Here is a 12743-nt window from a genome sequence, read left to right as displayed (position 1 = left end):
GCAAGTCAAATTATTCAGTCTTTAATTTGCTGGGTTTTGACAAACGTTTATTAATGCAAGTCTCAGCAACAAAATTTTTCATTTCAATATTTTCAACCAGAAGGAATGTTATAGCTTTACACCACAAAGCCTGTATGATACACACTTCTTGTTTACCCTCTTTCCACACTGCTTTGTGTATCAAACATACTCAGAAACAACCTGTATAGATGGCTCCACCATCTCCATTTCTGAGACAGCGTGGCCCAAAAAAACTGTTAGCCTGCTTCACTCCTCGCTAAATTATTCCATCTGTAAAGCACAAATAACAAAATATATTTTTGCTTCTAAGAGCTTCACTTATCTGCAGAAAAATAGAACTGCTTAAGAGTGAGCTAGTTAGATTATGAAAGGGTCCAAGCACACACCCGCACATTCTGGACCTCCCAACAGATTTGTGAGGAGGAAGCATTCACAATTTGATTCAACTAAAAAGGAGGCAGACAGTGTTCAAGGAAAGGAAATCCATCCTATGCAAAATACTGGATGCCTTCTCATTCTTCTCTCTTGAGTAGCATGAGGAGGATAGAGCTGTGACTATGAAACATTTCTCTTAAGTACTGGGACACATTAAGAATGAACCTTCCAAACATTGCAAAATTTCAGAAAAAAACCTAAAATGCTTTTTTTTTTTTCTTCTCTCAAGACATAGTGAAAACAGCATACAGAGCTTGAATATCCACAGCACAAACCGAAAAACAAAGGAAGTTCATTTGATCTACAGTGCTTTTGTTAAGGTATTCAGAGACTTTAGTGCATTCTTTTTAGAACTAAGCTCAGAAACTATATTCCATTTTTCATTTTAGTAGAAAACTGAACTGTATGAGGCAAAGAAACATTTGCTGAAACGCACAACAGTGAAAACATGGCACTAACAAGGCATTTAACCCAATCGTTATCACAAACTCTGATTCAGGATTCTCTATTGCTTTCAGTCAAGTATACATCATTTCTGCCATGTGAGACATTTTCTTGGGAATATATAAGTAGTATTCCATGTATCCAGAAAGATCTTCAATAGTCACGTCATCCACAAAGGCTCGAGCTTGCTCAGAACAAGATCTAGGAGAACCTGATGAGGCTGTCCCACAAGGGGATCTATTTTGAAGAGACTGGGCATGGACTCCTAGGACTGCCTTTTCGCATTCTGACAGGACGCTCCGCAAGCCAGAGAAAGAGTACACTTCCATGGTTCGCCACTGTTTGCACTGGCAATTCTTGTCCGTACAAGGGCACTGCCTGCCGTTGCTAAGCATGGATAAGGACTGGAAATCTGAGGTTTGGCTAGAATGCAAGCTAGTTTCAAAGGATGAGGAGAGAGTAGGGCAATTCCCTCTTGACTTCTCCAAAGGCTCTTCGGTGGTGAAAGCTTCCAAAGGTTCAGTTCTGTCATCACTGGCCTCAAAGTGAGAATCGTGCCTGTCCTTCGTACCGTGTTCTGCTGTAACAAAAATGTCTGAACTGATACTACCCTTTGATGTGTCTGCCTGGGTTTTGTGTTTCAGCTGGTTGTTGGCTTTCATATTGCAATACGTAAACTTGGGAGGATGCAGGACAGGAGACTTTGAGCGTCTGCGACGTGGGACTCTTGCTGATCCTCTGGAAGGCTTTCTCACACACCTGCAGGGTTATAACAGGTGAGCAAGTAGGTAACTCCAGAATCTACACCATAGCTCAATAAGCTCTAAAATGTGGCTAAAAACATTTTTGAGATGTTTTTTTTCTGCTTAGAAAAGTCAGGTGGCTGGTCACTTACAATCTTTGACACGAACAGTGGAGGAGTCTGAAGAAACTGGGGCTCCCCCAAAGGAAAGACACATAGAAACAGTCCTTATTTAAAGGCACTTCCCCCCAAATCTTCTGTGTTAAGCAAATGATACTTTGTCATCCCAAACGGAACTGTAGTGCAGAACCTGGATATCAATTGGAGCTGCTGGCAGAATCGCACTGAATACGCAGGTACTTCAAAACAGAAATAAAATAACCCGAGAAAGAGGTGAGAGGGGATTGCAAAGGTATAAGACTTGAAGAAAAGGACTTCTGAGGCAATCAGTGGAGAAGGAAGTTCTAGGTACCCTCTCTAAGAGGCAATATTGTTTTTAAAGTCTTTGACGAAAGCCCCTTAAAAAACATCATATCAAACACTTATGGTAAAGTTTTGTAATAGAAAGGAGAAAAAAGATATGTTGAAGCAACTAATTAACAACCACTTTCACTGGAAACAGTACACAAGTGTTAAGTGTCTCAAACCAGAAGCACATGCACAGTGCAGTGAATGGTATTTTACCCATGCCACGCTTCCTTTGAGCAGACAGTCTGTTGCTTGGCTCCATCTGTGGCTGCTCTTATCGGTGTTCTGAGAATCGTCCCGTCGCCCACAGACAGAGCTGCAATACATCTGAGTAAAAAGGGAAACGTCACATTACAGTAATGCCTAAACATACTGCTTCAGAGGTCTAGATTCAGCCTATTCGCTTTAGATGCTTAGCTAAGACACGTAAGTTTGCAGCCTTGACTTCCTCTATAGTCAGTGGCTAGAGACAGGATATGACAGAGATTTATCTAACCACTCTTACTACACTGACCTCTGTCAAGCGTCTAAAGATAGGTGAGATGAAATGAAAGGAGGCCAAAATGCCCAGAGGCTGATGTCATGCCCTATTTGGACCAAAATGACACATTAAAGGAATGTAAACTCAGTTTCCAAATGTTCTTGTCAGACAATAGTTGTTAAAGATAGACGCCTACTCATCTAAAATGCAAAGTCTGGAACCCATAGCAGCAGGCTGAGGAGTCGTCAGTGGAGCAGTGCATGAGGTACAACAACAGACACGGAGAGATTACTAATTTATTTCTCATTAGATTTCCCAGATAAACATAGAATGAAAAAAAAATCTGGCTCTAGAGGTCCAGACAACAAACATAAATGCCTCAGCAAGCAAATTTGTATTTATGATGGCTGTATGTGTGATTTGGAACGCCGGATAGGAAATCATAAGAAACGAGGCTGAAATCCTAGCAGAAGAGCCCAAGTACTCTGCCCAAAGTTGATCTTAGGGGATTAGTCACAAGACTCAAGCTGTTCAAAACATATGCCTGCAAAACAAGATCTTTTTATGCCTAAGAAGATATCATCAGGAATCGACCAGAATTCCACATAGTCTGTCACTGGTAAGACATCAGAAGTGGTACGCTTAACAAGCATAGCTCCTTGTCAGAGAACAGCTATTTTTTTCCACATTTAACAGAACCTCCTGAAGCAGACGAAACAAGTAGCAAAGCAAAATGTATTTCAACATGCAGAGGAAGTCATGAGTTCACAGTATTGGTGGCTACGGAGATGAATTCACGAGGTAACATTAATTATCAATACAGAGCTTTCTCTTGTGTCTGTGAATTCTCAAAAGGCTTCAAGTGAACCACCTCACAAAGTGTTAGACTGCATAATTTTATTGACTCCTACTTTTAAGGAGGATGCTTATACTATATATTATCAGTATACCCAGCGTGTTCTGGAGTAAGTTTTTAGTATAAGACTGTCTGCAGACATTTTACTCTACAAAATCCCCCGAAATCAGAAATGATCAGTGCTCATATTTAGCCTGACAATTTCCAGTGAGACTGGGCTCTCCAGCACACTATGAAGTGATGGTGCTGTCCTTCAGACGCTTTCCAAGCAAATCTTCATGCACTATAGTCAAGGCTGATAACATGGCTGAAGACACCAGCATTTACATGAATGGACAAACAAGTTCTGTATCGCGCAAGGTGACTTTGGCTACCACAACAGTTAAGAGCGGGTTCACTGCTTTGGGCAAGTCATTTCACGTTTTCATACAATCGCTGTGTAATTTCAGTTGGATACTGTGTCAAAATTAGTCAGTAATAAAGTACTGCTTTGTCTAGTAGGCAGTTATAACGACTGCATTTCACGTGAAGCGAGGCAGTTGTCTCCTCTTGGAGAGCAAGGAACCTCTCACCAAATGACATTTGAGATTCAAAATAACAGAAAACAAATACAAATATGTAATAAGAAACTGACAAATTAGACAGTCCTTTTTGTTGCTCACTTACCCTGCTGCATCCACTCTCAGCTTTTTGAAAGCCGTTTGCAGACTCTCTTCCTCTTCATCTTTAGCTTCCAAGTCCATTGATGGGCTCTCAGTGTGTAACCAGCTGTGCCATATAGAATAAACTGAAATACATAAGTTAGGATCTGGTGTTGAGGTCTGAACACACATGGTCTCTACAAACCTGAAATGACACGTGTAACGGATGCTCGTTCTTCGGCTCGTTCTCACTGCCCGCTGCCCAGACCTGCCTTCACTTTTCACCGTGAGCTCCAAACCCCGCGCTCCTCAGAACAGGCACAGCCTGGGTCAAAAATAACGACGCGTCTGTTGTTTTTTTCACTTCACCGGGTGAGCCGGCGACACATACCCCGCCAACTAGCACGACTCCGGCTGGGGCGGCGAGGGGGGCTCCGCCAGCAGAGCCAGGGACAGCTGGGCGCTGCCGCCGCCGCCGCCTCGTCCCTGCGCGACCTCCCGCCGTGACAGCCGCACCGGCCAGGGGAAGGGAACCCACGCCGGACCCCCAAGAGGCCCCACGCTGCTGCCGCCGCACCCCCCGCCTACCCGAAGGCCCCGTAGCCCCTGGCAGCGCAACGCTTCACCTCCCGAGGCCGCCGTTTCCCGCCCCCCCCCCCCCCCGCGTCCCCTCACGGCTCCGCCAGCTCCCCCGGGGCCTCTCCTCACCGCCTCGGCGGGAAGGCCCGCGGAGGCCCCGCCCCTCCCCCCCGCTCCCCGGGGCCGTCGGGGCGCTCTCCGGGGGGGGCCGCCCCCGGCCCCCGCCCCCCCCCCCGGGGGTGTCACTCACCGCCGCCTCGCGCCCGGGGCGGGGGGGGTTGAGGAGGGGGGTGGTCGCGGAGCACAACAGGAAGTGAAGTCACCGCCCCGCGGGGGCGCGCAGGCGCGGGCGCCCCGTTTCCCCCGCCCTGCCGAGGGCGCGTGCGCTGAGCGGCGCTGGCCCCGCCCCCCCGCCGTTGCTTCCGGTGGGAGGGGGCGGGTCTCATCCCGGCGGCGCGGCGCGGCCCGGTCCGGCGGGTCCGGCCCTCGGGCGAGCGCGGTGAGTGTGGGCGGTGGGGCGCCTTCCCCTGCGCGGGTCCCTCCTCTCTCCGCCGGCGGCCAGCGCCGGTGGGGCCGTCGCGTCCCCCTCCCTCGCGGGTCTCCGGAGCCGCCGCCGGTCCCTTCGCGGGGGTGGAGGCCTCTGGGGAAAGCCCCGGCGGTGCTGAGTCACCCCGCCGCCGGCTGGGCCTCCCCCCCCCCCCCCCTCCCGCCGAGGGTCGGCACCGAGCGCCGGCGGCAGGGTTCGCCCGGAGCTGCGGGGCCGGGGTGTCCGCACCGCTGCCGCTCGTCCCCCTGCCCGTGTGCTGCCCCAGGGTTTCCCTGTGTCCCCGTTCGGTGCGCTGCTCCTGCTGCTGAAGGCCTTGGCCGTGAACGTCGGGGAGCTTTTAATCCCTTTACGTGCCCGTCTTTAAAGCCAAATGGAACTGCTGGTGCATTGTACCGTCGTATGGAGTAGTGGCGAATGCCCTGCAGTGTGCCGAGCTGGGTTGGTAGCCCTGTATTGCTGGGAAATAGCTGAAAATAAAATGGGAAAGGATGGATGTGTCTTCCCCTAGGAGGTGAAGAACATAAGTTTCAATGTGTTTTTTGACACAACATTGAACTCTGGTTGTTTTTCACAGTAATGAATTGTTTCTTGTTATCGGTGCTAGTTGGCTGGTGTGTCTAAAATGCTTAAGCTTATACTTAGTTATCACAGAGTAGGTGGGTTTTTATCTGAATAAATTTGGTGTCGCTTTGAGGGTTTACTGTGTTAGTGATGAAGGGCAGCATGATAAAATATTTAGTCTAGAACTGGTAGTATGTTTTGAATAATGTACAGTGATTTAAAAACTTCTTACTCTCACCTTCTTACTAAGGTTATGTAATACAGAGGTTTGGTATTTAAAAAAAAAAAGGTTGTAGGCTGAATTTTTTTATTTTAAAGACTCTTCTTTTTGGGTCAAGCAAAAATCTTACTGACATAGGGACCATATGTTTCACCAGAGCAGTAGTATTTAACTAAGAGAGTATATAAAATAATAACTTGCTCAGATGAGCATCCTATTGTCAGTCTCGGCGTTTGCTTCCTCCTCTCATGTTTACTTGCTGTCTGACTCACTGGACAACGTGTGCCTTGAAGTTGTTATGATACATTATCCTTCTGCGTGTGTCATAATAGCTATCTGCAATACAGGGCATCCAGATGAAATCATAGCAGAGCGAGCAGCTGGAACAACAGCGGGGAGAGCTGCCACCTCCAACAGGAATGAGGTTGTGAGGGAGCAGAAAGTACCACTCTGTACTGCATAAGTAACTGAGCTGCAGAGGTTCAGATTACTCCTCTCTCTTCACCGAGACTGTTTCTTTTCCATGCTACAAAAAAGCTGGTGCTTAGTTGGTAGAAGTAGTACTAATGTAGGCATTATTGCTGTATTATTAGGTAGAGTTAGTGCTCTGTGTAAGTGTGGTGTTCTTACAAGAGCTGTTATCATTTGCTGGGTTTGGATAGTTACCTTTGTAACGGATTGTTAGAGCTTCAGGAAGATACACAATCACAGAGCAGTTGAGGCTGGCAGAGATCCCTGGAGGTCCAACCCCCCTGCTCAAGGAGGGCCACCCCGAGCCACTTGCCCAGGACTGCGTCCAGATAGCTTTTGAATATCTCTGAGGAGGGAGACTCCACAGCCTCCCGGGGCAGCCTGTGCTGGTGCACAGTAGCCCTCACAGCAAAGAAGTGTTTCTTTATGCTCAGACAGCACCTCCTGTGTTTTGGTGGCCTCTGGTCCTGTCACTGGGCACCACTGAGAAGAGCCTGGCTCTGTCCTCTCTGTACCCACCCTTCAGGTATTTATATACATTGACGAGATCCCTCCTGAGCCTTTTCTTCTCTTGGCTGAACAGTCCCAGCTCTCTCAGCCTTTCAACATAGGAGAGATGCTCCAGTCCCTTCATCATCTTAGTGGCCCTTCACTGAATTCTCTCCAACATGTCAGTGTCTCTCTTGTAGTGGGGAGCCCAGTGTTGGACACAGCACTCTAGCTGTGGCCTCACCAGTGCTAAATAGAAGGAAGGATCAGTTCCCTTGACCTGCAGCCCAGGATACCGTTAGTCCCTTTGTCACAAGGGCACACTGCTGGCTGACGTCCATCCTGGTGTCTACCAGGACCCCTAGGGCCTTCTCTGCAAAGCTGTACTGGGCACATGGGCTTGTTCCTCCCTCGGGGCAGGGCTTTGCACTTCCCCTTGTTGAAGTTCGTGAGGTTCCTGTTGGCCCCTTTCTCCAGCCTGTCAAGGTCCCTCTGGTGTATCAGCCACTCATTGCAGTTTGGTGTCATCAGCAACCTTGCTGAAGGTACACTCTGTCACATCATCCAGATCATTAACGAAGATGTTAAACAGGACTGGACACAGTATTGACCCCCAGGGTACACCACTAGTTACTGAACTCCAGCTGGACTTTGTGCCACTGATCACCACCCTCAGGGCCCAGGTGTTCAGCCACTTTTCAGTCCACCTCACTGACTGCTCAGCCTATGCTTCATCATCTTCTGTATGAGGGTCTTGTGGGAGACAGTGTCAAAAGCCTTACTGAAGTCCAGGTAGAAAATATCCACTGCTCTCCCCTTGTCTACCAAAACAAGAATGTTGTAGAATGTTGTCAAGTATGACAGCCTTGTAATTTAAAAAAAAAGACTGAGAAGATGATCTCTTCGCAACCCATACAGTGTGGCCAAAGGCTCTTGCAGTAAAGGCACCCACACCAAATGGCCCTGTTTTTCCAGAAGTAGTGAAGTCAAAAGCATTAAACGAAGCAGGCTAATCAGCCAGGTAAACTTCAACAAATACTGAGCTTGAGGTAGTCTGGTGTAGAACTGAGACTTGCTACTGTCAGTGGTTTCTGCTCAGCAAAAGCAAAGCCATGCTAAGGAATCAAGCCTTTATCGAGTGTTTTTTTAGCAGAAGCATGGCTGGTGTAGGATGTGCATGTGACTGCAGAACTGTAAGGCACTGAAGAGCATCAAGTTTAGAAAGATTTGAGATTCCTTTGTAGCTAGATTAAATGATGGCCAGGGTGGTTTTAAGAAGAAAATACATCAGCCAGTTTGCCAGTTTTTATCAATTTCTTTTTAAAATTTAAAACAAGGCCTACCATTTGCTGTTTGTACTCTTATTTGTGTTTGTAGTTGTTCGAGAGCCGATAAGAGAAAATTTTAACGGCTATTGGTAATCAAAATACCATGTTCTGATAGGATAGCGTAACTCTTGCTGGGATTAGACATAAGATCAAAAAATTTTGTTTGCTTAAAACTTTATCTTGTTTTAAGAAAAATTTGTTGGGTTTTGTTTTTTTTTTAGTATATATGTAACATCAAGTCCCAAAGTAGACTAGTAGTAGCAGTTGTAGAAAGTCAACCGTTTCTAATGCTGTTGTTCCTTCTCGCCTTTTACCTCTTCTGGAATTATTCTGGTATCACTGTAAGACAAATAGAAGAGTCTGTAATGGATGTGCAAGACACATTGACACCAAATTTTACTTTAAATTGCTAATTCACCTGTGCAGTTGTACAAGAGACTATTTGTTCCATTCTTTGGTATCATAAGGCTGCTTCTGAATCAACTTTCAAAAATGTTCTACTAGAATGACCTCAGCTTTGTGCACTCAGTGTGCTATTTTGAGTTTATTTTCATGTATTATGATGCTGCTGGGCAACTAATGTTTTTAACAAGGCATTGGTCCTTATTTTCATATGTCTTTTTTTCTGCTTGTAGCAGTACATGGTAACTCTGTCACCTTCTGGCCATCCCAATAATGAAAACAGAAGCTAAGGATGGAGAAGAGGAAAGCCTGCAGACAGCATTCAAAAAGCTAAGAGTTGACACAGCTGGGTAAGTAACACCACAGGGAGGTACAGAGTTAACACATTACAAATGGGCTCGAAGGGAACACCCTTGCTGTTAAATTTGAAGGAGTGAGGTAATTGCAAAAGGTTAGGCACTGAAAGCCTTCATTGTAGTTAAACTGAAATAAATTCACTAGCTGTAGACTGCACTTCTCAAGGAATTGTAATTTGTTTGATCACTGTTGGCTCCCAACAGGCTTGAAACAAACCTAACAATAGTCAGCAGTTGACAATATGCTTGAAACTAATTTTGGTGTGAATCTGGCTGCCAGTGGTTATGTCCATAGCACTAGAACTCTACTATTGAAGTTAGCATATTGTCATGGCTCTGAAGGCCTGTCATGAGAATAAACTCCCATCTTTTCCCAGGAGAGAAATGTTCTTTCCATGTCAGTAAAGGAGAGCATTAGATGCAGTGCATGATTCCCACACAAACTATTTTCATTGCTGTCACTTACAAATTTCCTATTTATAACCAAAATCACTAAATGGGAAAGAATGCTTTTTGTGTTGTCTTGTTTTGTGGGAGATCTGACGTGTCACTTACCCTCCCTGTCCCAGGTGGCAGAACACAAGCAGCATGTGTCTTCTGTTGGTGATGATCATTTTTATCGGGGGGGGGGGGGGGTGCTGACAAACATGCGCCATTACATATTACTTGTATAGTACTGTGTTTCAGTAAGCTACTGTCAGTGATGCAATTATGCTGGTAACTGAAATGAAATTGTAGGTAAGGCAGTATGTAAATAAATACTAAGGTGATAATTAGAATTACCGTAGAACTTAGACCGTGAGTAGACGGGCTTCTAAAGTTATCTTTCATTTAAGTAATTAAACTTGTTAGAAATGAATCACCATGCAAATGCCTCTCATTTCTTCAGTATGTCTAGTCCCATGCCCCAGTCAGGTGTACTTAATTACTTTGGAGTTTTTACTGTTGGCCTTCAATTTTCTGCTCTGTGTTCATTGTCCTTCAAATGGAAAATAGCAGATGTTTGACTAACAGTTTGGACTCTATTAAATATCAGTTAACCCTATCCTAGATTGGTGTGTGGGGACTGCTTGTCAGGGAATCTGCCCTGCTTACAAACTAATTTAACATACAATTTGGAAAATCATTTCTTTGTGGATTCCAGTGTAATATGTGAAGTCACAACTTGGAAAAATTGTTCTTGGGATTATTACAGCTACTTGAAAATGGGAGTTTGGGAAGAATTTGTAGCACCACAAAAACTAGTAAATCTTCCAAGGTCCCTGGCTTGAATAACAGTTGAAGATCTGACACAACTCTGTTGCTCAAGTGACTGAACTTGCAATAGTATGAAGAGTTTTAGCTTATGTCGTCCTAGACAGAGGCTTAAGTGTTCTTCAGTTAAACAAAGTCTATTTATGTCCAAAGAACATTTATTTTTAGGAAAGAATGGCTGATTTGTCTCTGGAAAAAGAGACGTGTTTCTTCAGTGATGGTGTTTTTCCCCTCCCCTCTCCCGGGAAACTGAAATTTAGCCATTGTGTGTGCTTTGTCATTGACATGTGGAGTTTGGATTTGCAGTCTAGTTGCTGAATGGCATCATGTTTGGTGAAAGAGTCTGTTATACAAACTTTTGAAATAGGGATGTGTAAACACTCTCTTTCTGATTTGGGTCGTCTTTGTGGACAGGTCTTTTAAGACATAGTGTAAATGATTTGGAGCAATCTTTTGTGGGAAAGAAGATTCATAAGTTTTTTCGTACTCATAATGCTAACCAATTTAGGCTGATAAGTTTTCATTCTGTCTTTCACAGATCTACTGCATCTCTCTCTGTGGGTGAAGGGACAAGTCCAAGAGCACTAGTTAGAACAGTGTCAGATGAAACCAAACCTAAGAATGTGTGTACTTCTAAGGAAACCTGGCATGGGTAAGAGAAGCTTGGCATTATCAGACTACTTCAAATGATACTGCGTTGAAAGGGAATTTTAAATAGACAAAGTTTCTGGTAACTACGCTCCTAAACAAGGGACCCAAGTTTTCTTTATTAAATGGCTATATGAAATACTCTCCACCACCTTTTTCTGTTCATATGTGACTACTATTCTTATTTACAATTATGTGAAGTGAAAGGAAATGCTGTTCAGTTATAGGTTGCTAAACATTATAGATGTTTCTTAATATAAACCTGAGCTGCTGTTTTTGAATCAGACAATCATGAATGCATCTCTTTCAATTGTTGTTTGACATTGCAGAAGCTGTCACTGTGCCTTGGGAACTAGATTAAAATAAAGAATTGGTTTCTGGAGTGTCTATGGAGAACTTCATGCTCGTCTCCTGCTGAAACAAAACCACCCTTTGCCCTTGATTCATTAGTTTTGTGCTGTCTTCTTGTGCTTTGTCATTCCCTTAGAGGTTATTTTGTCATGTCTCACATGCTTTACTTATTTTCTAACCTTAAAAGCATGCACTTTTGGTTTCATTTCTCAGGTGTTCCTTTTACGTTTTATACAGCTGCTTGACTAGAACAAAGTCAAATTCCAAGGTAGCAGAATATCCTGAGCAAATACTCTGAGCTTAAAGCTCTTGCATGCAGTATAAACACAGTAGAGATTTTCCCCAATGTTATTTGTAATCCAGCAATAAGTCTTCTACTAAATCTTCCCTCCCTTTCATATCTTTCCCTGGTAGGTCTATGAAGAAGCCTTCAAGAGGAGTTGTAAGAACCCAGCGTCGCAGGCGTTCCAAGTCTCCAATTCTTCATCCTCCAAAGTTTATCCATTGCAGCACAAAATCACATTCCACGTGCAACCAGCTAGTGCACAAGAGTCAGATTGATGCCCAGGACGACAGCAGTGGGTTTGGGATGCCAGTCCCAAAGGAAGCTTGTGCACACGAACGATGCAGTATTGCTCCTGACATTGGCCAGAAGGGAGCTGATGTTGAGTCTTTGGGAGCTTCTGTTACACAGTTGGCATCAGAGAACAGACAGGAGAACTGTGCAGCTGCCGTTTCTCTAGTATCCAAAGCAAGCCTAAAGACTACGGAGCTTTCTGATTTTCAATCTATGTCCAAGCTGAACACAAATAAGCCATGTGCATGTGCAGATAAAGCCTGTCAGTGTAAACGATGGCAAGATATGGAAGTGTACAAATTCTCTGGCTTGCAGAACACCCTCCCATTGGCACCTGATAGAAGAACAGTTTCTGAGGATCACTCCCAGTCTTTGCCATCAAGAACTCCCTCAAGTTCTCCACGCTCTTGCTCTGAGCAAGCCAGGGCCTTTGTGGATGATGTGACTATTGAAGATCTTTCGGGATACATGGAATATTACTTGTATATTCCAAAGAAAATGTCTCACATGGCAGAAATGATGTACACCTGACAGCAATGAGCACTAAAAACAGAAGGGTGGGTGGTTTAAATCTGCCCTCAGTCACACTCATGTGAGATGCAGCCCACTCCCTGCTCACTGTGCTTGCAATAAAAACACTTCTTTGCATCTTAGCTAATGTTCGTTATTTAAGCTGGACAAACAGCTCAGCTTAAGCATTACCATTTAAGTTTGGCATAGATAATGAAGTAAACACAGTGAATGTGTTTAGAGCGTACCTGCCTATACGTAAGGGACCTAACACTTGGGAAATTCTACTTCGTTTTCAAAATCCTCTTGTTTTGGTTTGTTGGAGGAGAAGAGTCTCTCAATTGCTTGGTGATGAGAGCTTT

The 12743-nt window shown here is 44.8% G+C and overlaps 2 protein-coding genes across 7 annotated transcripts; one reads left to right on the top strand and one right to left on the bottom strand.

The window, feature by feature from the left end:
• On the bottom strand, positions 1-5136 carry LOC128142573 (oxidative stress-responsive serine-rich protein 1-like). Of its 2 annotated transcripts, none has more exons than XM_052788708.1 (4): positions 4918-5136; positions 4114-4234; positions 2327-2437; positions 1-1659 (listed from the first exon to the last, which is right to left on the bottom strand). In XM_052788708.1, the coding sequence occupies exons 1-4, from the start codon at positions 5111-5113 to the stop codon at positions 975-977; spliced, it is 1113 nt and encodes a 370-aa protein (XP_052644668.1). In that variant the 5' UTR covers positions 5114-5136; the 3' UTR covers positions 1-974. The 2 variants fall into 2 exon arrangements, with proteins under 2 accessions (XP_052644668.1, XP_052644670.1); XM_052788710.1 differs by lacking the exon at positions 4918-5136 and adding an exon at positions 4677-4724.
• Positions 5073-12524, top strand: OSER1 (oxidative stress responsive serine rich 1). 5 transcript variants are annotated; one of them, XM_052788732.1, is made up of 4 exons: positions 5073-5166; positions 8919-9035; positions 10834-10947; positions 11709-12524. In XM_052788732.1, exons 2-4 carry the CDS (start codon positions 8959-8961, stop codon positions 12400-12402), a joined length of 885 nt encoding a protein of 294 aa, XP_052644692.1. In that variant the 5' UTR covers positions 5073-5166; positions 8919-8958; the 3' UTR covers positions 12403-12524. The 5 variants fall into 5 exon arrangements, with proteins under 5 accessions (XP_052644692.1, XP_052644716.1, XP_052644707.1 ...); XM_052788756.1 differs by having other exon boundaries at positions 5115-5166; positions 8922-9035; XM_052788747.1 differs by lacking the exon at positions 5073-5166 and adding an exon at positions 5445-5596.
• Positions 12525-12743: the final 219 nt, after the last annotated feature.

This window comes from Harpia harpyja, chromosome 1, assembly GCF_026419915.1.
Source record: "Harpia harpyja isolate bHarHar1 chromosome 1, bHarHar1 primary haplotype, whole genome shotgun sequence".
Taxonomy (NCBI): Eukaryota; Metazoa; Chordata; class Aves; order Accipitriformes; family Accipitridae; genus Harpia; species Harpia harpyja.
The sequence above is the reverse complement of the archived record's forward strand: the minus strand, read 5'-3'. Positions and strand labels throughout refer to the sequence as shown.

What these genes read in the sequence shown, in the direction of transcription:
- LOC128142573 (XM_052788708.1), bottom strand. Translation starts at nt 5,113, where the DNA reads ATGAGACCCGCCCCCTCCCACCGGAAGCAACGGCGGGGGGGCGGGGCC. An exon ending in GCCCCGGGCGCGAGGCGGCG is followed by an intron (nt 4,235 to 4,917) that starts GTGAGTGACACC and finishes TATGTATTTCAG; the next exon opens with TTTATTCTATATGGCACAGC. An exon ending in CTGAGAGTGGATGCAGCAGG is followed by an intron (nt 2,438 to 4,113) that starts GTAAGTGAGCAA and finishes CTTTTTACTCAG; the next exon opens with ATGTATTGCAGCTCTGTCTG.
- OSER1 (XM_052788732.1), top strand. Translation starts at nt 8,959, where the DNA reads ATGAAAACAGAAGCTAAGGATGGAGAAGAGGAAAGCCTGCAGACAGCA. An exon ending in CTAAGAGTTGACACAGCTGG is followed by an intron (nt 9,036 to 10,833) that starts GTAAGTAACACC and finishes TGTCTTTCACAG; the next exon opens with ATCTACTGCATCTCTCTCTG. An exon ending in TCTAAGGAAACCTGGCATGG is followed by an intron (nt 10,948 to 11,708) that starts GTAAGAGAAGCT and finishes TTTCCCTGGTAG; the next exon opens with GTCTATGAAGAAGCCTTCAA.